Source organism: Megachile rotundata, chromosome 1 (assembly GCF_050947335.1).
Source record: "Megachile rotundata isolate GNS110a chromosome 1, iyMegRotu1, whole genome shotgun sequence".
Taxonomy (NCBI): Eukaryota; Metazoa; Arthropoda; class Insecta; order Hymenoptera; family Megachilidae; genus Megachile; species Megachile rotundata.
In genome coordinates, this window is record NC_134983.1 from 11,819,811 (window position 1) to 11,845,504 (window position 25,694).

At 32.2% G+C, this 25,694-nt stretch overlaps 1 protein-coding gene across 3 annotated transcripts in view; it reads right to left on the minus strand.

Annotated features, from left to right (window-relative positions):
* Nep2 (M13 family metallopeptidase neprilysin 2) overlaps nucleotides 1-25,694 on the minus strand; it is a 54,015-nt gene that overhangs the window by 19,869 nt on the left and 8,452 nt on the right. The window contains exon 1 of one of the 3 annotated variants that reach the window (XM_012280681.2): nucleotides 11,531-11,852. The exons of the other annotated variants lie outside the window; for them this stretch is intronic. Within the exon in view, the coding sequence (XP_012136071.1) occupies nucleotides 11,531-11,562 (32 nt within the window). The 5' untranslated portion in view covers nucleotides 11,563-11,852. Of the gene's footprint in view, nucleotides 1-11,530; nucleotides 11,853-25,694 lie in introns of those variants that run through there. 3 annotated transcript variants of the gene reach the window in all.

Below are 25,694 nucleotides of genomic sequence, written 5' to 3' on the forward strand. Positions count from 1 at the left end.
TTGTCGCGTTTCAGTCATAATCATGTTTCACAGAGAAGAATAACAATTTTTATTTCTTCTCCCTTTTGTGCTGTACTTATTGTGTGTAAATATCTCGAAAATAGAACAAAAGGTATTCATTCGATCAGTTCACATTTTTGACTAATTAATTAGTTACGCGTAGTTAACTTTGGAAAAGTCTTCATCAAACAAGTTTAACGCGTGTGAGTCACTAACGACGCGTTACAAATCAGATGGAATCAACGCATTTACTTCTACGTTCAAAATATCTGATGAAAATTAAATTGAAACAAATTATCGAGCTTAGGAGTTTGGAAACATTCAATGAGAAATTTGTGAAATATAATTTTATGAAGTTTAGGTACTTTTCAAATAATTTTTGAAATTTGGGGATTTAGGAGTTCAGGGATTCAGGTATTTGGAAATTCAGGAATTTGGAGATTCAAGAATTTGCGAATTGGAGGTCTTGCAAATTTGGGAATTTGGGAATTTGGAGATTTGAGAACTTGAGATCTTGCAAACTTGGTAATTTGGGGATTTGGGGACTTGAGAACTTAGGATCTTGCAAACTTGGGGATTTGGGGATTTGGGGACTCGAGAACTTGGGATCTTGCAAATTTGGTAATTTTGGTAATTTGGGAATTTAGGGATTCGGGGACTTGAGAACTTGGGATCTTGCAAACTTGGGGATTTGGGGATTTGGGGACTTGAGAACTTGGGATCTTGCAAATTTGGTAATTTTGGTAATTTGGGAATTTAGGGATTCGGGGACTTGAGAACTTGGGATCTTGCAAATGTGGTAATTTGGGAATTTGAGAATTTGGGGATTTGGGGACTTGAGAACTTGGGATCTCACAAAGTTGGTAATTAAAAAATTTTATCATTTTTGAAGTTGCAGATTTTTGTATTTTGAAAAAATTTATAGGTTTTAATTTTTAAAAACACTTTCAAAATCATCGTTTTTCACATTTAGGTAGTTAAACATTTATTAATTTACTAGTTTTCAAGGTTTGATACCAAGAAATTTTTAGCGACCGTAGTTTTACGTGCTGTATGAAATCTCTTGCTATATTGCCAATTTCAAGTATTCCATTATTTATACCATACAGGAGTTTGTAGAAACTATACACACACGAAAATGAAATAAATTATTCAAATACAAAATACTGAAGTTCAGACAATTCTTTGAATAATTTCTTAAGTATAAATATTTTTATAAAAATATTTGTATATAATATTTATGTAATAAAATTTTTATACGTAGCCTAGAAAAAAAATTTTAACTGCTTACAGAAAAATGTTGACATGTCAACGACTTACTAAGAATCACGAAAAAATAAATTATAAATTTATGAACTTTCACAAGGCTTCTGCATTCCATGATACTCTCAAGACGCATATGACTATGCATTCGCACACGTGTGTAACAATAACTCTATTATTATCGATTTTATTACTCTGACACCTTATGGAATATGTATGAATAAAGAGAAAGTAAGACAAATATAGCATTGTAAGAAATCGAGCTAGGTAGAAAACTTGTTATAAAATCCTCTGAAATATTTTCTCATGCATTTAAACTGGCTTTTCAACGCGAGTTGACGTCCATTGGAGTTATACAATATATTTTGATGACTTAACGTTTCTAAATTTATAAATACATTCTTAAATTCACAAATTTATGAACACATTCTCATTTTATAAATTTATATTTTGAACTGATGCAAATGCGTTTAATAAGCAGATTTTATAATTTGAAGATTTTTTTATTTTTATATTTTGAATTTTAGGTGCAGTTTTAAATTTACTTGTTTAGTTAATTTAGAAATTTGCAATTATAGTAGTATTTTTAAATTTACAATTTTAGTTGCATTTTTAAATTTACATGTTTAGTTAATTTAGAAATTTGCAATTATAGTAGCATTTTTAAATTTACAATTTTAGTTGCAATTTTAAATTAAAAAATTTAGTTAATTTAAAAATCTACAAATATAGTAAACACAGAAAAATGTAGAAAGATAGAAATCTGCAGCTTGTAAACATATAAACTGTCAAATCTACAAATCTACAAACACAGATCTCCAAATACACAAATTTTTATTTTCATAGTAAAATTTAAACATAACTTTAAGCCGGCCATTACGAATACACACAAACTGTTCCTCCCCCTTTAAAACCGGTAGCCCAAAAAAAAAAGAAACAAGAGGAGAAAATTTGTTTTATATCCCGTTCGTTTTGACTCGTGCAAACAGAATCGATTTCAAAATTCAACATGCGCTCAGCGTGCGCCCGCTGTTGGATACAAATATTTATATGGTGCATCAGCACGTGTAGCATTGTTTTGTTATCCTTTGATTCACCAAGCATCGCGCAAATCGTTTGCAACATCGTGTCGCGACTTTCATAATTCACGCAATGCACAAAGTGCCGCATGCATCTCTTCGAGTTTGTCATAAGAAAATTGAGTACGCAGCTTTCACTTCCTTCGTTGCGACTTTCGTACAAAAATTTTGAAAAAAAAAATGCTCCGATTTCTCTCGGTTAGCTCTTTATGTTAAAGGTAACAAAACTTTGTCTCAAAGTGACAAAATTTTCACAGTCGTATTATTTAATATTATTGTTATTTAACACTTTGATCTTTCATTTTATGAAATCTTTTTCTTCTGCAATTTTGATATGCGTATCATTAACACTTTAATGGCTGCTCAACATGTGTGTTCATGAAGAACGTAGGTAGTTTAATAATTATCACACAAAGGAAAATATTGAATTTGTTGTATTAAATATATAATTGTTTTATGTATGTTGAATTATTTCGTGACACGTTGAATTATTTTGTGAATTTACATAAGGTTTTTTCAAATCAATTCTTTAAAAATATTACCCCTGGCGATGTTTGACTGCATAGGCCATTAAAGTATGTACAATCGGAAATAAGCTATCAAACTAGCTAACTAAAAATTGAACTACTAATTTGCAGTACCATAGAAAAATCGACCGTGAACTTTTGATTAAAAGCGCTTAATTTTTGAAACGAGTGGCACGGTAAAGAAATGAGTTAATTATCTTCGTTCGATAGAACATACAGTGCACATAAAATGGCCGATGAAGGAAACCTGCAAGTTTAACGGGCGGCACAGTTTATTAGACAGTAACGAATTTAATTAAACCGTTGACTATGAAATTCTCCACGAAGCAGAGAATATTGTTGACGTCGTTTATGGCCGCACACTAAACGTGCGTTACAGGTATCGTTAACAGCGTAATACCGTCAGGTGCAGATACGGTGTAGAAGCGGTAACTCGGTATAATTAGTGCCACGACATAATGTCCCGTTTTATCTACGATCGACTGTTCACGACGTTCAATGTTTCTTGAAACATTGAAATTTTGTACCGGCGGATACCGGGTCAATCGTGGAAAATAGATGAAATGTAAAAGTACTTTGATTATCATTGCATAATCGGATTTTCAAATCGAAGTTCTCACGAACAGTGAAAGACCGATATATGACTGCAAGTGAGGTTTAGAAACAAAATTGTAAAAAAATTCGTTTAAAGAAAATTTTTAGTTTGAAATCAATTATCGAAAGAGACAATCTTTGGTTTTTTTTGAAAATGAATGAACTTGATTATTATAATTTTTCTAGACAAGAATTTGGAAAATGATAAGAAAGTATGGACATTTAAAAATGAAAACTTTGATTCATAAATTTAATGGTTGGAAAAATTGCAATTTATCATTTAAACGTGAAGATAAGTTTCTAAATCTAGAAATCGAAAAAATTGAAATCTGCAAATTTTAAATTTAGAGAAGTTGAAATTTCTGAACTTAAAATTTGAACAAATTGAAATCTCTAAATTAAAAGTAGGAAAAATTGAAAATTTAACATGTATAATTTCCTTAACGTGAAAACAAAAAATTGAACTCGAAAGCCTCAACAGTAATACCTGTACATAAATTTCGAAAACATTAAAATTCGAAATCGTAATAATTACGTTTCAGTTCAGTCTTCATTCTTTCTTCAACGCGACAGACAACCTTCATTACTATTCCCATCCTGGGTTTTGTCAATCGAATTCGTATTCGTTTTACGAAATTCTGAAATATATATTATATAATCGTACGCTTTCTAGACGTGTTTTTACGAGCACCTGTTATTTAAAAGTCTCAGCCATTTCCCTTTTGTTTTCGAACTGTTAGATCTCGACAAATAATTTATAAACGGCGTCAGACATGTTTAACTTCTCTTTTCTCATCGATTATTTATTTTTTGAACACTGCTTTTCTACAGTCGTCAGAGTGATTATTATACTTTTACTTGTACTCTATTCCGGGAAAATCTTGTATAATCTTGTTACGAAAAATAATTTCTTTCTGTGATAATATTGAGGCGCTTTTTTGTTACACGCTGCCAAGCTTTCGTTCTGATATTCTACCTTGAATACGCACCGACAGTAATATTGTTACGTGACGGACGGCTGGAAATTCGTGAATATCGTAATAAAAACTTGTTCTTTTAATATCCTGTATATACATAAGATGCTACTTACACAAGACTAAAAGATCCTGAGATAAAAACAAATAAGTTTATTATGAAATGAAATTAGTAATAATTCAAATATAGTTACAAGAACTGTTTCCGTATTTCTACAATGAAAAAAGAATGTTTTCTATCAAATTTCTTATTACGGTAATTTTCTATAAAATTTCAAATTGCAGTAAATCTAATAAGTACAGGAAGACAAGAAGAACACAAGCTTTTTAGGAAGATAATTTTATTGAAATATATTTAAAAAGTTTTTATTCGGAACTCATTGAGCTAGTCACACGATTAAATCGACAGCATTGTATTCACAAGGTTGAAACATTCCTTTCCTGCAAATTCAACGAGTATTGATAATTGTTCCCTTTATTAACCGTCCGTCATTGTGCCGAAGAAAAGTTTATTTACACACAATGCAGCGAAGAAGAGTTACTTGAAAATTAATCTCCTTTCGCTTTCTCCACATTTGAATCTAATGAATGCCCTTTTACATGCTTCATTTCGGCTCGTGAAAATTAGTTGCAAGAAACGTAATTAAACCCGGTGATTCTTTTCTTTAGACGGAGTTTCATTACAGAGTACCATCAGTTAATTGTTTCAATTGATCGAAACTTTTAAAATACTACTCGATAATCCTTTATCGAATTTTAAATTCTGGCCTTCTTAAAATTAAATTCTTAATTTTAAGTTGAGAACATATCCGACTTTGCATAATTTAAAACTTTTCAAATTTTTTTAAAGGAACACAAAATAAGAGCAAGCAATTAAAAAATGACAGAATCACAACACGAAAGTGAATTTTCAACAATTGAAAAAATAACAATAACTCGAATTTTTTAATGGTTGAAAATTAAGTACATGAAACAAGATCCTTGCAAGAAGAGAAAGCAGTAAAAGCTTCATTCGAACGATCGCTGTTCGTACAACGTCTGTTCCCTTTAATTGGCGGGAAAATCGCCTGGAAACAAATTTAAAAGCAATCTTTTCTCCGAGAGTTAATCTTTTGTGCAGCGATGACCGAACATGGAAGAGAAACGCAGAACTAATAAGTAAAGAGAGAGGGAATGTTGTGTAATCGACGAGAAGTGATACAAGGCTGACACGATTGTTTGTAAAAATGATTTAAGAGACGACCACACAAGGAACTTGGAAAAAGGAATCCAGATAATGTATCGCGAACGTGTTACGGAAGCGATAAAGTGCATTACACGAAACATGCATGGAGGAAGATAAAGGTAACCTGATGTCAAACTTTCTTTATCGTCTGATAAGAAATTTAAAACAATCTTCTGATACAACGCCGTTAAAATATTTTAGCTTTCGATTATAATTTCTTTCTTGTTATTGTGGCACGTTCAATACGTCTGTAAACAAATTTTTTAGTCTCAAGCTTTCTCATTAATCGGCTTTGTAAAATTTTTTACAAAATGGTAAAAAATTAGACAGTTCAGAATATTAATATATAATTTTATGGTGTTATGATTTGTTGAAAATATGCTGATCTGCTTCTTCTTTCATTCGTCGAAAAATTTTATTGTTGTAAAATATACGTTTCTTTTTCTGCCACTTAACTTGAGTATTCTCTAAATCTGACTCATAAAATTTTGAACACCCATAAACATTTTATAGACAAAACAAAGGTTAACGGGTTATAACTAAATCTTATCAAATTTTCCTTAAGCAATAATATTCATGAATCAATCTTATCTGTTGAAATCATGAAACATCACATTACTTATTCAACTATTTTTCAAAAATTTGTAAATAATCGTAGTAACGAACAGAAGATCCTTACACAATAATTACTGAAATGAAAGGTAAAATTTTCTGAACCGACAATCTCAGATTGAATTTCAATCCCCAACCGAACAATACTAACGATCGAGTTGATCAATGCACGTCAATCTCGACTAAGTCGTGAGAGTGATGCTTGCAAATTTGTTAGACAAAGTTAATACGTTCGAGCGTGAAACTGACAACTTAACAGGGAACTTTCACCGTACGAGTTTAAGGCTCGATCGCATCGGCGCGATCAATGCCGCGTACGTTCACCGTTCGTTTCCACTTCTCGTAATACGTGTCGCGATTACAAACTCAGCCTAAAAACAGATTTTCGATGCAATCGATTAGCACAGATCGTCGAACACAACTGTGCTTTAAACCCGTTCGTTACGGAAAACAATGATACTCGTTCACCGCGAAATGGACAAAGAGTATCAAGATTACAGACTGGTGACATAAGGCGTTCGCGTTTCGAAACGACAGTTTAAAAATTAGCCAATGGTTACGTCACGAAATATTTTGTATATTTTTATTTTGCTTCGTCTTCTGCGTTTTGGTTGATTGACAAATATCTTGCTACTTTGTTATTCAAGGTTTGTTGTTTATTTTATGTATTGCTCGATACATCATATAGATTTGACATATTATTAGATACATCTTATATGTAGATTTGATATATTACTGGATGCACTACATAGATTTGATGTATCATTAAATACATCATATAGATATAATGTACCATTAGATGCATCATATGTATGGATTTGATATATCATTAGATACATCACACAGATGTGATGTACCATTAAATACATTATATAGATTTGATTTACCACTAGATACATTATATAGATTTGGCGTATCATTAGATACATTCTATAGATATAATGTACCATTAGAAACATTATATTTGATGTATCATTAGATACATCACACAGATGTGATGTACTATTGGATACATCATACAGATTTGATATACCACTAGATACATTATATAGATTTGATGTATCATTAGATACATCATATGTATGGATTTGATATATCATTACATACATCACACAGATGTGATGTACCATTAAATACATCATATAGATTTGATTTACCACTAGATACAGTATATAGATTTGATGTATCATTAGATACATTCTATAGATATAATGTACCGTTAGATGCATCATATGTATGGATTTGATATATCATTAAATACATCACATATATGTGATGTACCATTAGATACATCATATAGATACATTATAGATTTTATATACACTAGATTCATCATATGGAGTTCTATGAAAAATAATAATTAAATTGTTTTCATTTGCACAATTCGACTGTGCAATGAACAGAATTGTTCTACGACAAAGATTATACAGTTCGAATTAGAAGAGGAATGTGTTTGTTCTTCAGCAAAACCATACGAAGGGAAGGAATGTAGCAAGAATAATAAAACCGCAATTAAGCATTACAAATGAGTTTTACGAAGAAAGTAGTTTCCTATTCGTTAAGCCATAATTCACTAGAAAGGAAATTGTATTGATCGAAGCTTCAAATATTAAAAAATCCACAGCATTTTCCTTTCTACGTAAGATCGTTAGTAACCTGTTGTTAATTGGTTTCGTCAGGAAGTGTGCTAGAGTTAGTAACCGGCTGACTTGAATTAGTGACTAGACAAAACTAAAAAAAGGAACTGTAAGTTCATTAAGAATACGTCTTTTTATGTGGTAGATAAGCATTGTTTTATGATGTTGTGAAGGTGATTGGTTATCTATGGTCGAAACGTAGATAAATATGACAAATGAAGTATGTTTTTAATAAAAAGAATGGCAGTGAAATAGCGATAATGTCGATGTAAAATAACAAAACATGGTGTACACGTATTATTATTTACCCTCAGTTTTGAAGAAATTTCGTAATAAAGCGTATCTGCGATATCACCTTAATAGGAGTGTTACGAAAAATAAGCTTGCGAACGATATAGACGAGGTTATACAATTTGCATAACCTCGAAATTCTTTGAGTGAAACTGAGCGATCTTATCTTGCGGTTTACAAACGAATTTCAACGGGTCCTTGGAAAATGCTGTGGTCTCGATAATAACAGTTAGACCTGTAACATCAACGCCTGGATTAGCGTGTTTTATCACCGACAGAATCACTTGCATTGAAATCACGAGATTTCTCTCGGATGAAAAGAGTTTTTGTAGATTTAAGAAGACTGCATTTTACTATTCATAAATTATTAAATAAACAGAATCTAAATTACAGATATATCTAGTTTATTATTTATTATACTAATTTAATATTGTATTGTGTTCTTTTACAAAATACAAGTAAAAACGTTATTTTAATATTTTATCTCATTAAGTTTGTTCAATTTTATACTTGTTATCACAGAGTGAGCCAGAACTTGTTTAAACAAATGCACAAACATATACCAACTAAAAAATATCTCGAATGTTTTCTCAAAATGTACATCTGTTAATGAAACGAATATCTTATTCTTCTTTATAAAAGAATTTTTTGTAGGTAATTAAATTCTCCTAATGTATTTAATAGAATAAAAACAGATAAGAACCATTTTAGTTGTGGATGTATTTCCATCCAATTTCGAAAGCTATTCATTAAAATTCAATAAAGATATCAGCTCTGAATACGAAAGGGTTAATTTGATCCATACGCAACACGACCATGAGCACATTAGCCATAAAGTTATTAAAAAGAGATAAAAGCAGTATTATCATTCCCCGATGTGTTCATAACTCGTTAGCGTATTGCCTACTGATCATTATCAACCATTATCTTCATTAGTCATAATCAAGACATTCGTCGTAATTCGCTTAATAAGGAACGTTATTACTTAAATAATAATGTTATGTGATTAATGAAAGATATTTTTACATACAATGACAAACGATCGATCGACGAAGATACACGGAATTTACGACATGGAGATAATACGTCTAACAGTTTCGAAAATTTGTTCAATAATTAACCAAGATATTTTTAAACGGATGTAATCTTGTATTGTAAACGAATGTCGCGATAAATTCTGTTGATTTTAGCAGCAGCAGATGCTGAGTAAACGGAGCGAATATTTCACCGTTTTGACAGAATTTTCGGTGGAAGGTCTACTCGGTGAAATTGTTATGGATATGAACAATTATGTTTTTAATTTAAACCTTCGACTTTTTGCTTCATTCATGTATAACAGTTCTAATGTTCAATGGTTTTTGACACTTTTATTATTGGAGGATAATGGTAATTTTTAGTTAGGTGCGCTCTGGACCTTTTCTAGAGAAAATGGCGGCGTCTTACTCGCGTGTAAATCTTTATTCAACTAACCTTTATGACTATAGCAATATTTAACTATTAGCTATTTCAGTGATTCATCTTTTACCGAAAATTCACATATTTACAGAATTAATGTTAAGAGAATTATATTTTCAAAATTAATATTTGAATTTCTTTTTAAATGAAATTTCACACATTTACAGAATTATAGAACAATTTTCAAAGTAATCAGTATTTGAATATTAGTATAGTTTGTACTTGAATATCACTGAATCTCGAACTGAAAATTGAAATTGTTAAAATACCAATAGAATACCATTTTATATTTTATATTTCATAATTGTTAAATACAATACAGTTACATATTTGAATACTGAGTACATTATATTCAATTATTATAACATTTGAACGTTCGAGTTACTCCAATACTAAAGTAATTAGATAATATTAGTCAGCAGATTTTCTCAAATTCGTACAGGTAAAATATTTCAATACAAGTAAAATTCGAACATTCGAATGCAAGTATAACTTGAATTGAAAATTCAAACACGACTCCAACATCATCTTTCTAATATTATTACCAGCTTGTAAATATCTTTTGTTTTAAAATTTTTACGTCAAACATTATCGTCTATAATTAACGCTATCGTTAATATTCCGTAGGGTCATGATTGACCCGGCTATTCGATTATGCCACATTCGAAGAGTCTGCCGCTACGTCAGTTAATGTGTTAATCTGTTTTTATATTTACATTCGTTTGTCAGTCTGAGCGCGTTCAATATATGAGTATTCTTCAAGTTACTTACGAAGTCATCTGATTCGTTCGTGCCAGCAAACATGTGTATAATTTACATTGCATATTCTTCCGAGAGATCCTAACCGAACAATAATAACCATGCACTAGCGTTGATAACAATCGTGACGGGTAATATCACTTCGATCCTTATCAACGATAACACGCTGTCATTCGGTAAAACGAGATTATTTTTCATTTCGAATTATCTGGTTTCATTGAGAATAACTAGTTTTTAGCGGGTTTATGTAACTTTGCCAATGCGTAAAAAACCTTCTGAATGTGATAAGGAATAAGTGGGTAACATTTAAAAAGATTAACAATTATTATTCATTAAAAAATTCTATTTTTCTTACTACTTATCAATTTATTTCCGGTGAATTTTGAAGAAAATTAAATTTAATTATTGTTCATTTTGGTCTAGACTTTCATTCATTTTTATCATTTTTAATGTTTTTAATATTTTGTACTTTGATGCACAGGTTATAATTAATTATACAACAGATGTGGGTGAGTATAACTTTCACTCAGCGATATTCGAGCAAAGTTAAAATAAAACAGTTGTTATAATTACAATAGTATTCGTTGCTTCTAAGTTTGTCATTTCATTATTCGATGAGAAAGAAGGAAGAAACTACACCTATTTCAGAAATTCGTTTATAAAAAAATAATATATACAATATTGTAGAGTTGCATTATGTATTTCATAAAATACGATAATCAGAGAAATACAAAAAATGTATGTATTTATAAAATGTGAAAATTTGTATATATTTTATAAAAATGATAATCAAGAAATATTGTCGATAATGTAATGTACGATGTTTATCAACAGTTCCGCATTTTAAGCAAAATACAAAATAGTGAAATTAATTGTACTCCAATTAAATGCAACTCGACTTCCTAAAAAATAATATTCAGAAAAGATATTCATTTCGAAGTATTCGCAGCAGAGCGATATCTCGGAAATGAATATCGATAAACGGTTTATCTCTCTTATCAAGAAATCTCCATCGCAGACAGTCGGTTTTCGATCGAAGGATGTTCCGTTCTATCGAACCTTTCGTTCATAATTATGAAATTCCAGCATGCAAGAGAATACAACTGCAACTCACTTAATAACAGTTTGCTTCATGCTGTTAGTCATAGTGTCTTTCTCTCGATTGGTCGTCAAACTTTTCACTGACACATTACCACAAACACTTTTGTCCTTTTAAAAATAATCTGCCACTAGAATTTCTCTGTTTCGATGCTCGCACAGCCGACGCGATTCACACGGATCCTGGATCTTTCGATACGAAGGAAATTTTCGAGCCTCTTTTCGTATATGTTGATTTTTTTTTATTTTAGAACGAATAAGACTTTTTTGGGAATTTCTTCAGGGTCCGGATATGAATCGGTTTTGGCTGTTGGCGCCGGACTGAAGGAACACGCGCGTCTCTCCTCGTATTTAAGCGTCCTCTCCCCACCTCTCTCGTCGTCTCTTTCTCGTTCCCATTCTGTCCCTCCGTGTTTCCATGCTCTCTTCTTCCTTTTTCCGCACTCCTGGAAATCGTCTGACCGATTTGCCGAAAAATGCGCGATTTAATCCAAGCCAGTAGCCCCGACACCCATCTGGGCAGGGCAGCTTTCAATACACCCTGTCAAACCACTTTTAGCTGACACTTTTCATCATTTCATTAATGAAATTATAACTGGATTTTCTCCATCTTCCATTCACATTTGCAAATTTTTAAATTCTCTAATTGGTACTTCACTTTCTATATTTTCAAAAGTAGAAGTTGAAGTTTCTAAGATCTAGGAGTTTATATTCCAAATCTAGATCTAGATTTAGGATTCTAAATTTACGGATCTTCAGGGTTGGTAATTTTATAGTTCTGTATTTCTCAAATACTCAAGTTCCAAAATTTACAAATTCGAAAATTCTCTATTTCTCATTTTCTTACTTCTTTAATTTCTCGAGATCCCCATATCTCTTAGGTCCCCTACTTCCTTATTTTTCCAATTCTCGCAAGTTCTCAAATTCAAAAATTTGCCGATCTTTTAGTTTCCCACTACCTAAATTTCCAAGTCTTCTAATTTCCCAGTCCTCCTCAAATATCCTAGTCCTCAAATATCAAAATTTTCTAAACCCCAACTTCCTAAATTCCCAATTTCTTTATATCTCTCCACAACGTACATAAATTTCCCCGCTACAATTTCTATACACGAACTGTAATGAAAATACCACCATTTTACTGCGCCGTCACAAAATGGCAAGCAGGTATTTCGGAAAAGGAAGAAACCAGAAGCGTGCAATTTATAACAATTTAAACAGCCGTTATTGGTTTGTAAATTTGACTTCTCTTCTACGGTATGATAATTTCGAGAAAAGCCAGTATTTTACATATTTTTCTTTGTTTTCCGCTGGTGGTCTTCCAAGCACCGTAAGACTGACTTCTTGTGTTTGTAATTCTTGTTTGAGAGTCGAATGTGGAGCATCTCTGTAGATACAGTGAAGTGAAGTCTGAGTTTTATTTTCATGTTAATAGTCTGTTTAAACGTAAATTCAGAGATCTTCCTTTTTGCCTTTCTCTATTTAGCATCTTGACGAGGTAAAGTTTTTGTTAGTAGTTGCTAGAAAATTATTGTTTATTGCGACTTCCTTTTGTTGGAGAAACTTAATACGTTCTAAGTCTTTGTTCGAGTATCGTCGATTCTAGTAACTAAAATCAGAAATTATTTTTGATGAAGCTGAAGTATTATTTCTATAAATTCTATTAAATGTGCAATAGTGGATGAATATTTAATAGTAACCGTCGTTCCTCTTTTCTTCTGCATTCTTTTATACAATTTTAAAATACAGTATTTTAATTATTTACTGTATGTTTGTATCAAAGTGCTGTTAAAAATATTTCAAATTATATAGGTTATTCTGGTATCTATATTTGTTTGCAAAGATAGAGATTGTTCATAGTAAAGATTGCTCATAGTAAAAAGGTGGCAATTTCAATAATCAGGGATGTTATAAATTAATACATGTTATTATTAGATCAGCGTTGTTAATAATTGTTCAGGTTTTCACAATGTCACAAATTAATTAAAAATATAATAGTGATGAATTCTAATAATATATCTACAATTTTATTCTACATTTTCCTTTGGATTTCTCACTAGAAGGAAACTCGAAATTTCCAGCTTTCCTATAATGAATCACTGAAACATTTTACGAATCTATTAACCCAATGCTCATTTTCATTTTCTAATAATGTTTCTAAAAAACATAACCTCTGTTTTGAAAAATTTTAAATAAATACTGACTTCTCTATCACTAACATTTACATTAATAAATAGTATGAATTTAAAAAATTTTATTTGACAGTTTTCCATGGTTTCAGTTGTAACAAAGTTTCTATTTATTCTCATAATTTGTTTCTAAAGAATGTTATCGATTTTTAGTGTATTTTATCAAAAGATCTAAATGCTTCGTAACTATATAGATTTCTCATTTCGCTGTATTGGTTGACGTTAAAGAATGATACCGTGCACGCCCATGATTTCCGAAGCATCGAAAAAATTGTTCTCTTCCTCTGCATGGTCGACATTGAGATTACTATGCATCACGGAAACATTTATTTTGCCCCGATGGACGTTGATGCGTAACACGCACGTGGCTGCACGTTCAAGCTTCACAAAGCATGTGATTATACATTCTGTACTATTAATTTCTTTTCTATAACGTATATCTTTTCTATAACATTTTAACTCGTTACTGATATGATGCTCGCTTTATCGCAAAGCAAGTATAGTAGAAAGCATTGTATTTACAAGGAGTGAGTTAATTTCAGCGATATTACTATTATTTTACGTTTATAATGCTTTCATTTTATTTCCACGTATTTTATTCCAAAAGTAAAGTAATAGTTTTAGATTTTCAAATTTAAAAATTGAGGACCTTTGAAATTTAGAAATATTGAATCTTCAAGTTCATAAATTGTTAAAATTTTGAATCTTCTAACTTTGGAGTTAAATTTACAAATTTGAGAATTTAGAAAAATTTTAGAGAATTTGAAACATAGAGATCAAGCTGTCAAATTAAAAAATTTACAAGATTGGTCATACAGGCATGAAAAGTGACAAAAAATACATAAAATCCAAATTTTCAAACTTTTAAATTACTAAATTAGTTTAGAATAATTGTTTCTGTTCAATGCTTTTTCGTAACTGATCGTACTGAAAATATATTATGAAGAAGAAATTACAAGATAACATTATAAATATTATAATATTATAAAATTATTCAATCCTTTAATACTTTCAAACTGAATAAAATTATTATATGCAACGATACTTGTATAAGCACAAATTTTCGTCGCAAGATACATAACATTTATCGATTACAGCAGACGGTATGACGTAAAATTATTTTCACATGACTTCGTTCACGAAAACCATTCAGCAACAGATTGCAAGAGATTGAAAATAGAATTGGCATCAACTAGCTTCGAGGAACAATAGATGGACGATGTAATCGATTAACTTCAATCGTTCTTCAAACGGATCAATCATGAAAGGAAAACCAGATAACCCTTATGAAATAATAACCTTTGTTAAGTAGTCTTTAAAAAACATTCGCTTTATTGTATCACTCGAACAATTCTCGACACACCTTTAGCTGAACTCGAGACACGTAACGTATCATAGTATTCTTTCGATTTTAAGCATGGAACAATGGTGACCGGGTCAACTGTGACCCACATCGTACGCATGTGACAATAAAAATTCGCATTAACTCAAAATGAAAGTGTTTTCGAAGAAAAAACACTCACATATTATAAAAAGTTATTTATAAGGTATTTATTTTATTTTTGATCATATATAAACCACAGCCGCTATTTGATATTGAGGAGAATTAGCTTAAAAGTAAAAAGAAGAAGCACATCCGTAGTTAAAGGATTAAGAAAAAGTTTTAATCGAACTTTTCAAATACAAATGATTCCACCGATCACGGGATTACCAGGAAACGTTGTTTGTTTGGCGGGAAATGGAAATCGATTTCTTTCAGAACTCACCCTTCGCCGACATCCCCGTTGAGACTCATTTGTTAACGTCCACCATGTAGCCACACGGAAAGTGCAATGCGTAAGTTTGGCCGAGTTTCCGAAAGTTACAGAAACCGACGTTAGTCTTCTAGCTTCGTGCTTCAAAACTATAGCGCGCAAACTTTAAAACTACTGTCCCAGTAACAGCTTCGAAACTCTGTAGGGCTTCAACCTACATAGGATTGATATGATAGTCGTAGGTCATTTCGTTCCAAGCGTGATAGCCGGTCATTCAACGACTTGAAACGATTGATTGATAGCAATGGCGATAGGGAAGTAGTCGAATGTGCAATATCATTTTGGTTCTCGAATGCGAGGTTTACGAAATCGATCCTGACAAATGAGGAGTATTTATTTCATACATCTAAGATTAATTACACTGCATTTTCGCTGTGTAGAATTTTTAATATTGTATTAACTGAAAATATGTGAAATTCTGATTTCAAAGATTTTAGTATTTCTGAATTTTTGTGTTTGAAGATTTGTAGATATCACGCTTTGAAAATTTTTAAAATTTTTTCATCAAAGATTTTAATAATTCTGCATATGTCTATATTTGAAAATTTGTTAATATATTTTGAGAATTTTTTCATTTCACAATTTTAATATTTAAGTATTTGAACGTTCATGTACTTAGAAATTAAACTTCTGAATTTTGCAATGAAAGATTTGAAAATTTCAAAGTATGTAATCCTTAAGTAATGTGAAAATTTCGACGCACCTGCATTTAAGGATTGAAGAATTTTCAAGTCCACTTAAAAAATTCCACAATATACAAATTTAAGAATTTCAAAAATTCTGAACTCTCAAATTAATAAATTTAAAATTGTTCAAATCCTTAAATTTACAAATTGTGAAATTTTCGAAAGATCAATTATGACACGTTTTTAAGTAAACTGCAAGTATGTTTGCTTTTAAAAATCAGAAGCTTTCACTTCATAATTAGAAAAGTATGCGTCTCAAATAAGCTAATTACAATTATTATCAAGCAATCGTTAGTTACTGATTAGACACGTATTCGCCAATTTGTCGTCCAACTTTCTATGCTATTAGTTTTCACATTATTTGTATCGATTTCATCGGAAACTGCGGTTTGAAGATTAGTATGCACATTATACACGTTCACACATGTGATAATGTGTAATTAGATACTAATACCTTATTTTTTAGATGTCGAAGAAATGTGAAATTACAAGAATTACAAATTCTAACCTAACGCAAATTTGTAGATTTCTAAACTCTCTCAAATTTCTAAATTTTTGGTAAGGTCTAAATTCTTGAATTTCTAAATTTGCATATTTTTGAAACCTGAGATTATGTCACCAATTTCATAAATTTCAAAATATACAAATATTGAATGTTTTAAATTTCCAGTTGCAACATTTCCAAATTTTCAAAATTTCAAAAATTTTCAAATTTCCAAATTTCTTGCAACCTAATTATTATATATTGCAAATTTCTATATTTTCAAATTTTCAAATTTCCGAGAAACTAAATTTTCTTGTGTCAAAGTTCGCAAATTTCTAAATTTTTAAATTTGAATAATACCAAACATTGAAATCACCAAATTCGGAATTCCCAAATTCGCAATCAGTAAATTCTCAAACGTACAAGTTTTCAAATTTTCAAATTCTTCAATTCCCAAAATTTTGATTTTCCAAATTTCCTAATTCCTTAATTCCCCAATTCCTTAATTCCCTAGTCCCCTAATTCCCTGATTGCCTAATTCTCTAATTCTAAAATGTAAAATTTCCAAAAACTTCCACTGCCCAATTTTTAAAATACCAACAATTCAAAAACACAATTTTGCAATACCTAAATTTCCGAAATCGTAACCTTTCAATTCCTCAAATTTCCAAATACTAAATTCTAAAAATCCCCAAATTTTTAACTCCCAATTATAAAACGTTCTTCAAATTTCCATCCAGTCTACCAAAGTGTTCAGTCTACCAAATTTATAATGCGAAATTGAATCATAAGTTTCATATCCTTGACGTTTCAGAGGCTGCAAAGTCAACGAAGGACACCGCACGTTGACACTGGTTCAACCCTACGAGCAAAGAAAAAATTGCGAATGACCCGAAGGACATTGCTGGCTAAACTTAGCCCATCGATTAGCATATCGTCATGCAAGTCAAATAGAATTCGGACAATTGTTCCTTTTTTTTCCTACCGGTTTATCCTTTGTCGTCGATGGGAAGGTTAAAATCTTTCTTGGAATCATTCCGCAAAAATTTACTTTGCATTTTAATCTTTATTGCTTCCGTCTGATCTACCGACTCGTTAGTTTTCACGGTTTTCTTTTCGGTCTAACGCAGGCGATTATGAGTGAATCATACCTCGGAAAATGATCCTGCATATTTCCAAGTAAGAAACAACGCGAATGATTTCCTCGAAAAGTGAATCTAAAGAGGAGAGTAAATTTGTACCTTGTAATTACGAGTTAACCGCAGGTGTCGTTAAACGGGAACATAAAATGGAACGAGTCAAGAATAGTTACAAAAACTTCGATTACTTTTACTGTATATTATGGTAGTCGTTTGAGAGAGAAATTCAAACGTGTCACTTTGTAATCAATTTTATGGAGTGTCGATTAGAAGTATGGCAAGGTTATTTTGTAGTAGATTCTACTTATATTGCCATCGACGGAGCTGAAAGTGGAAGTGAAATATTCTTGGTATCGGTGATATCTTTTCTTTGATTTTAAGCTTCTGTAAACTTGACCTACGATGGTATGAAAGTATTAGTGTGGGAGTTTATTTAGCACGTTGACTGCCATATTGATGCAGTTGAAAATCTTAAGTAGTATTCTTATCTTGAACCTTACAAGATATGTTCACAATATTTTGTAATATTTATTATTTATAGTTGCAAGTTATGTGTACTTCCAGTTAGGAAACTGAACAAATTATTTATGATAGATGATTAATTCTAATGGAAATTTAAGCGTCGTCCACATATGTGACTGTCAAAGTGTTGATGGTATTATAATGAGAGTTTATGGTACTTTATTTAAAATTGCATTTTGTGGCATGTGTTTTATACAAGCTAATCAGTTTTTAATAGATATAATTTATTACTTACAATTTCAAGAATATAACATTTTCAATTTGATAACTTGCAAACTTTCAAATATGAAAATTTGGTAATTTGAAAATACCAAATTGTATGAAAAAAAATTTAGAAATTAGGGAGCTGAAAAATTAAAAAAATAAGAAATTGAAAAATTAAATTCAGAGACTAAAAGACTGAAAAATTGAAGAATTGAAAAAGTGAAGATTTGGAAAATGGAAAAGCTAAGAATCTCAGGAATTGAGGAATTGTAAAGGTTGAGAAATTGATAAGTTAAATAATAAAAAAATTGAGAAATTACAAAATTGTAAAATTAAAAAATTAAAATATTAAGAAATAAAGAAATTGAAAAATTAAAAAATTGAGAATATGAAAAGTTGTAAAATTGTAAATTTGAGAAAAAAAATAAAAAATCGAGGAACTGAAAAATTGTAAAATTGAAAAATTTAAAAATATTATCACGTCAATAGTCCTAATAACGAAACAAACATAATCCTAAACCGCATCCTGTACCTGTAGTAACTTTCCGCCATAAAACCAAACAAATTACCAAAAAACAAAATCTTAAAGCCGTAATACTAATATGTCTCTTATCACTAAGCTTCTCGTCCGAATGAGCGCGTAAATATTATTAAAAAAGAAAGTCAGTGACACGAACAAGAAAGTTATCATTCCAAATTGTAAACAAACGTAATACTCTGTCAACTCTACGCGATAACGCATAGATACGTATATTCATACCACGCGCGTAATTTACTAGAAACAGTAATTATCGTGTTTAGAAGATAACACGGTGCTTAGGTACGTTGGAGTTTCGTTCTCACGATCGTACCTGCTGATCTATTCAACCTTCACCTTCTTTTCCTAATTCGCAGAAATTGTTCTTTACATCGTGAAACGAGCAATTGAAGTCCACGTGTTACGTTATCATCCGCAAGAATGGAAACGAAGTCACACTTCAAGGAACGTATTTTAATGTTCACGTTAACCTGAATAACTTGTCTATTATTCCAATCACAAAAGGTAGATAGAGTCGTTTAAAAAAGTAAGGACATCGCTTAGATGTTCAAGAGCCTTTTTTATTTACTCGGAAATCATTCTTGATAATTGTTTAATCCTAACGAGGTAGTAGAATTTAATTGGATATGAGATTAATTGGTTTTGCAGTTATATGTACAATAGAAGAGTACAGTATATTTATTTTTTTAACCTAAAGGTAGAATGCTATCAACACTGCTAGATTATAATGTCTTTAGATACTGATACCTTTAGATTCTAATAATTCTTCGATTGCAATGTCCTCAGATCCCAGTATCCCTAGATCCCTAGATCTGAATGTCGTAATGTAAATTTAAGAGCTTTATTAAGAGCTTGCAAGTAGAATATTTATACTCTTCTTAATTTTTCAGATTTTTATATTATTACATCACTGTATCTCCAAATGACCATATTTGCAAATTTTTACATCCCAAATTTCTATATTTTCCAGATGTCTATATTCCTAAATTTCTGCATTGGTTTATGTACTCTAAAATTTACTTTCTTCAATTTCTATATTTTCAAGGGACTTTTTTCCCAGAATTACTATATTTTCAAGTCTCATCTTTCAATTCCCGCACTTCTAACTAACTGTATCTTCACATTTCTGTATTCACCATATAAGCACATTTCCTAAGTATACTTCTAAATACCTGTAACTCTAAATGTCTATTTTCTTATCTCATTCTAATTCTTAGCAAATCTGGATATACATATATGAATATTGATATGAATTCATGAATTCATAGATACGAATAGATATGGATAGGTGGAATTAACATCTTTTGTTCCTTTAATATCCCATGAATTAACACGGACATAAATGACATCAAAGAAAAATCAAGTTCTTTAGATCAATTTTATAATTCAATCAAATCGTCCATCGGGCTGGCAACCGGTTGCGTTATTGCTCGATAACGATCGTACCGTTATTCGAAACAGAAAATAACAACAACATCGTTGCGATAACAGGCTCAAATCGAGGTCACCGGCAATAATAAGCTCCTCTTTCGAGCAATTCATTGATTAGCTTATCGATTGCGTCTGCAATAGGTTCGCAACAATGGCTAAGGTCGATCGGCACTATCGTTATGTATTTCATGTTACGAATCGCGATTCCTGCAAGTGTTCTGCAACTCGATATCTCGATTGAACGCAGCTGATGTGCCGAGGACGAAGAAGTCGAACTGGAGTAAGGTCGGTGAACCGCGATCGAAGTGTGTCGATGTTAATTAAAGAAATCTCATCGATTATTGGTTGACGCACCGTTTTAATAACCGATGGACGAAATAAAAAGAAACAGGCGTTGATCGAATGTGCTAAGAACCTGCGGTTAAAGGAAGATCAAGAATCAAAGTCGATTCGAGACTGACGTTCTTTTTGCCTCCTCTCGTTACTACGATTGTGTTCGTGTCATGGCACGTGATATAAATTTCGAGTTCATTACGAGATGACAATGCGATATCAGTTTTGAAATGACAGGGATGGATGGACTATTTATAACGTTAGAATTTCTGTATAGAATACTTAAAAATAGCTGAATATTATCGAAATTAATATTTGTACATTTTGATTCGTGATGTTTCTTACTGATAGAGTGACCACAACACAAATTCTGTGTCAGAGTTCTTAAATAAAAGTGTCCATAATAATAAAATTTTTTAAACTATTAAATTTTCATACGTTCTTGTGTAATTTTATCAGTATGCACATCTCTCTATATGTATTCTATTTTTGTAACTAAAAATATGAAATTGCAGACCAGACAGAAGTTCCTTTCACCGTCTTATTTTCTTGGTCCAAATCTGGTATTCATAAAAAGAGCCAAATAAAGTTTACCACACGACATTATGTAACTGTTGCAGTTGAACGGATTCGTTTCGTGAAATGCGAAAGAAAGTTCTCTCTGGACGTATGTACATACGTATGTTGACCGAAGATCACGAACACCGTTAAAACGACCCTGATGTCAGGGAAATCTAAATTGTCATAGAAACCACACCGTGGAAAGGTGTCGCAAGAAGGATCTATCTGCAATCTGTTAGATATTTTACTCGCACTCGACGCGCGAAAGCTTGTCTCCATAATGCTGCTCGTCGTCAAGCAACGACCACTTACCGGCTCAACTTACTTCCATATTGCTAGAATAACAAACGATATTTATTTTATGTAAACTATAAATTGCACGGATTCTTCTGTTTTATATTCGTGGTTTCACGTTCGTTCTACTTTCATATTGTCGTTCCTAATTTGGCTATCACGAGGGTTATAAGCAATTTTTCGCAAAACACTGGTTTTCTTAAGTATTCAAATGAAAATCTCACATATGCTGTATTTGACACATGCTGTGTTCCATGCATGTTGTATTTTATGTATGCAATATTCTACATATGTAGTGTCTCACATATGTGGTATCTAAAATATGCAATATTTCGTATGTGCAGAGTCTCACAATTGCAGTATTTCACGTATGTAGTATGTTATGTATACAGTGTCTCACACATGTATTATCTCACACATGCAATATCTTACATATACAGTATGTCACACATGCAATTTCTCACATATACAATATATCACACATGCAGTGTCTCACACATGCAATGTCTCATGCATACAGTATATCACACATACAGTGGCTCACACATGCAGAACCTAACACATACAATACTTCACATATACATTATCTCACACATGCAGTGTCTCACGTATACAATACTTCACACACGCAGGATCTCATATATGCAACATTTCACACAACAATGTCTCACACATGTATTATCTCACACATGCAATGTCTCATACATACAGTATCTCACACATGCAGTGTCTCACACATGATTTATCTCACGCAACAAGTATCTCATACAAGTAGTGTCTCGCACATGCAATACTTTACACATGCAGCGTTTCACACATGCAGCATCTCACGCATAAAGTATCTCACCTGGCTACAGCAAACGAAAGATCGCATGGCGATCAACAGGAAGCGTCGAATGCAATTCAAAGCGAGAAGTGCAGACAACTCGAGATACAGTTATAACTGTTGCACGCGACTCGATGTACGGCACAAGATCGTAGAAAATTAAAGGCTACGGACATCGAGTTCGCGTAATGCAATTAGCTACGGGGAATACGAGTCGCTCACCTACGAAGCACGATGCAGGAAGAAACGTTCAACGAAAACTTTTTTGCGTAACAATTACAAGCATCGGTTCGTTTGCTTAGACTTGTTAACCCACTAGAGCAGACGTTCCACTTTTAACATGTTATTGGACGACGATCTGAAGGAGACGGACAGATCGTAAGATACAGAAGATCTCCGTAATCTCGAATGTTCAACGATCCTGTTGATTCAGACGAAACTTCTTTAGCATTCGTGACTTGTACTCATTACGATTCTGTACCGGTACGCAAACGTCGCCTTAAGTGCCATTTGCATGGGAGAACCGATGGCTTCCAAAACTGTTTGAATTTATCAAGAGAATTTCGCCAAATATGTGCTCGGAAGAAATGTTTTGCAGACGTCGAAGGCTTAAATATCTTGGAGAGATATTGGAGATTCGAGAATTTTTGTGTTCGGAAATTTAGACATTTTTGGCGTCTGAGGATTTCGTAGTTTGGGACAAATTTCGGTAGTTGGAAAATTAGAAATTTTTTTCATTTGAGGATATGGCGGTTTGGAGTTGGAAATTTAGGTAATTAGAAATTTGGAAATTTAGAAATTTTTGTCATTTCAGGATATTGATGTTTGGGATTTGGAAATTTAGGTAATTAGAAATTTGGAAATTTTTGTCATTTGAGAATTTCGTAGTTTGGGACGGAAATTTAGGTAATTAGAAATTTTTAAATTTCAATCATCTGAAAGTTAGAAAATTTGAGAATTTCGGACATTATAGTAATTTGAAGGTTTGAGTATCTAAACATCTGAAAACAAAAACCTCAACACCCAAAAATTCAAATAATCGACAACCTACCAATTTAATAATTAAAAAATTTGCAATTTAGAAATTATAAATTTTACACTAGTCGAAATACATATTTTCTATACTTAAATCTTGTGAACGTATCGCAAAGTAAAGAATATGCATCACGTGCCATTTTCATAACGGACCCTCGCATTCCTTCGCAACTTATTAAGCCGCTGTTAAATTTGTTATCTGTCAGCTTAAAAGCAACGTCCTTTTTCTCCAAACAGAATTTATTAATCAAAATAAATATCATTAGAAAGTATACATCGTTTGTGAACAGGTTTGTTCGGCGGAATCATCAAAAGAACGATAAGAAATGTGTACCTCTTTGATAGACGATGTTTGATGCACGAACGGATAAATGAACGACAATTATATACTAACTACTACGTTACGCGATTAACCTCGAAGTCATCGTTTTTGCGCCGTCATTGAAAATTATATCGAAACAAGTCGACTGGAATAAGTCAAATCGGGTCGATTATGCTTGCTTGGTGTACCGTGGTCGTCTAGTTTGTACATGATGCGATACGCATACAGAAATGTGCCATCATTGCCGGATTAAGACTTTCGGGAACCCTAAGCAGCTTCAGTTTTATGTGTTCATATTAATACAATATGTCCATATTAATACAATATGCAATTCTTCAACATTCATAAGTTTGGATAATGTAATAAGGTATTTAACAAATAACTTGTATTAGCAAAAGCTAGTTTGTAATTAGATACAAACTGTAAAATTGGGGAAAACAGATGGATTGAGATTGTTAGAAGAATGTTTCTTGGTGGATGAGATGGACCTTGATTTTATGTAATTGTAGGTGATGGGTTTAATGAGGATTTCCTAATTCTTAAATTTGGACATACCTAAACTCTTATCATCTTAAATTCTTCAATTCTTCAATTTCCCCAAGTTTTTAAATTTCTAAATTCTTAACTTACTATATGGACAAATTCTAACATTTTCAAATTTCCATATTCTCGAATTTCTAAATGCCTATATTCTCACAATGCCAAATCCCTACTTTCCCAAATTCTCACATTTCCAAATTCTCACATCCTCAAATTCTCACATCTCCAAATTCTCACATTTTCTAATTCCCACATTTCTAAATCCCTTTATCTCCAAATTCTCACATACCCAAATTCTCACATTTCCCAATTCCCACATCCCCAAATCCCTCTATCTCCAAATTCTCACATCCCCAAATCCCACTATCTCCAAATTCTCACATTCCCAAATTCTCACATTTCCCAATTCCCACATCCCCAAATCCCTCTATCTCCAAATTCTCACATTCCCAAATCCCTCTATCTCCAAATTCTCACATTCCCAAATTCTCACATCCCCAAATCCCTCCATTCCCCAATTCTCACATTCCCAAATTCTTACGTCCCCAAATCCCTCTATCCCCAAATTCCCCCATCCCCCAATTCCTACATCCCCAAATCCCCCCATCCCCCAATTCTCATATTCCCAAATTCCCAAATCCCCAAATTCTCATATTCCCAAATGCCCACATCGTCAAATCCTTACATTTTACATCTCATTCCTATTCTACTCTCATATGCCTATGATAAATATCCCAAATTTGAAATACGCGTTCGAATTCAAGCGAGGCACCTAGTCGACCCACAACTTATTTAATCCAGCACTGACCGTCAACATTGCTAGGAGTGGCTTCTCAGCTCGCCAGCAACCAAAGTTTATCGAGGTTATCCCGTTAGGCTCAGGTCGCATTGACCGTTTTATCAGGGATCGGCACCACGTATTCTTCTTTCCATCGATACTACAGCTCACCTTTTTGGATCATTAAATGCCAAGATAACGATACACCATTATTCTGCCATGTCATAACGTCTACCCTATCGCTCTACTTGCGCGTGATAGACGTTTGAATGTTTCAATGCAGAAGGATCATTAACCTGGATATCTCGGTTAGGCGGGGAAGTTTTCTGTTTCGTGAACGAAGGATTTAGATCGAAGTACCGATGCTGACCTACGAGTTGGCGCGTGAAGAGCTGACGTGTTTGGAGCTACGGTACAATTGGTCAGAATTCTTGCATTCCTGAATCTCTACATTTTTATATTTCTACACTTTTGAATTTTTATATTG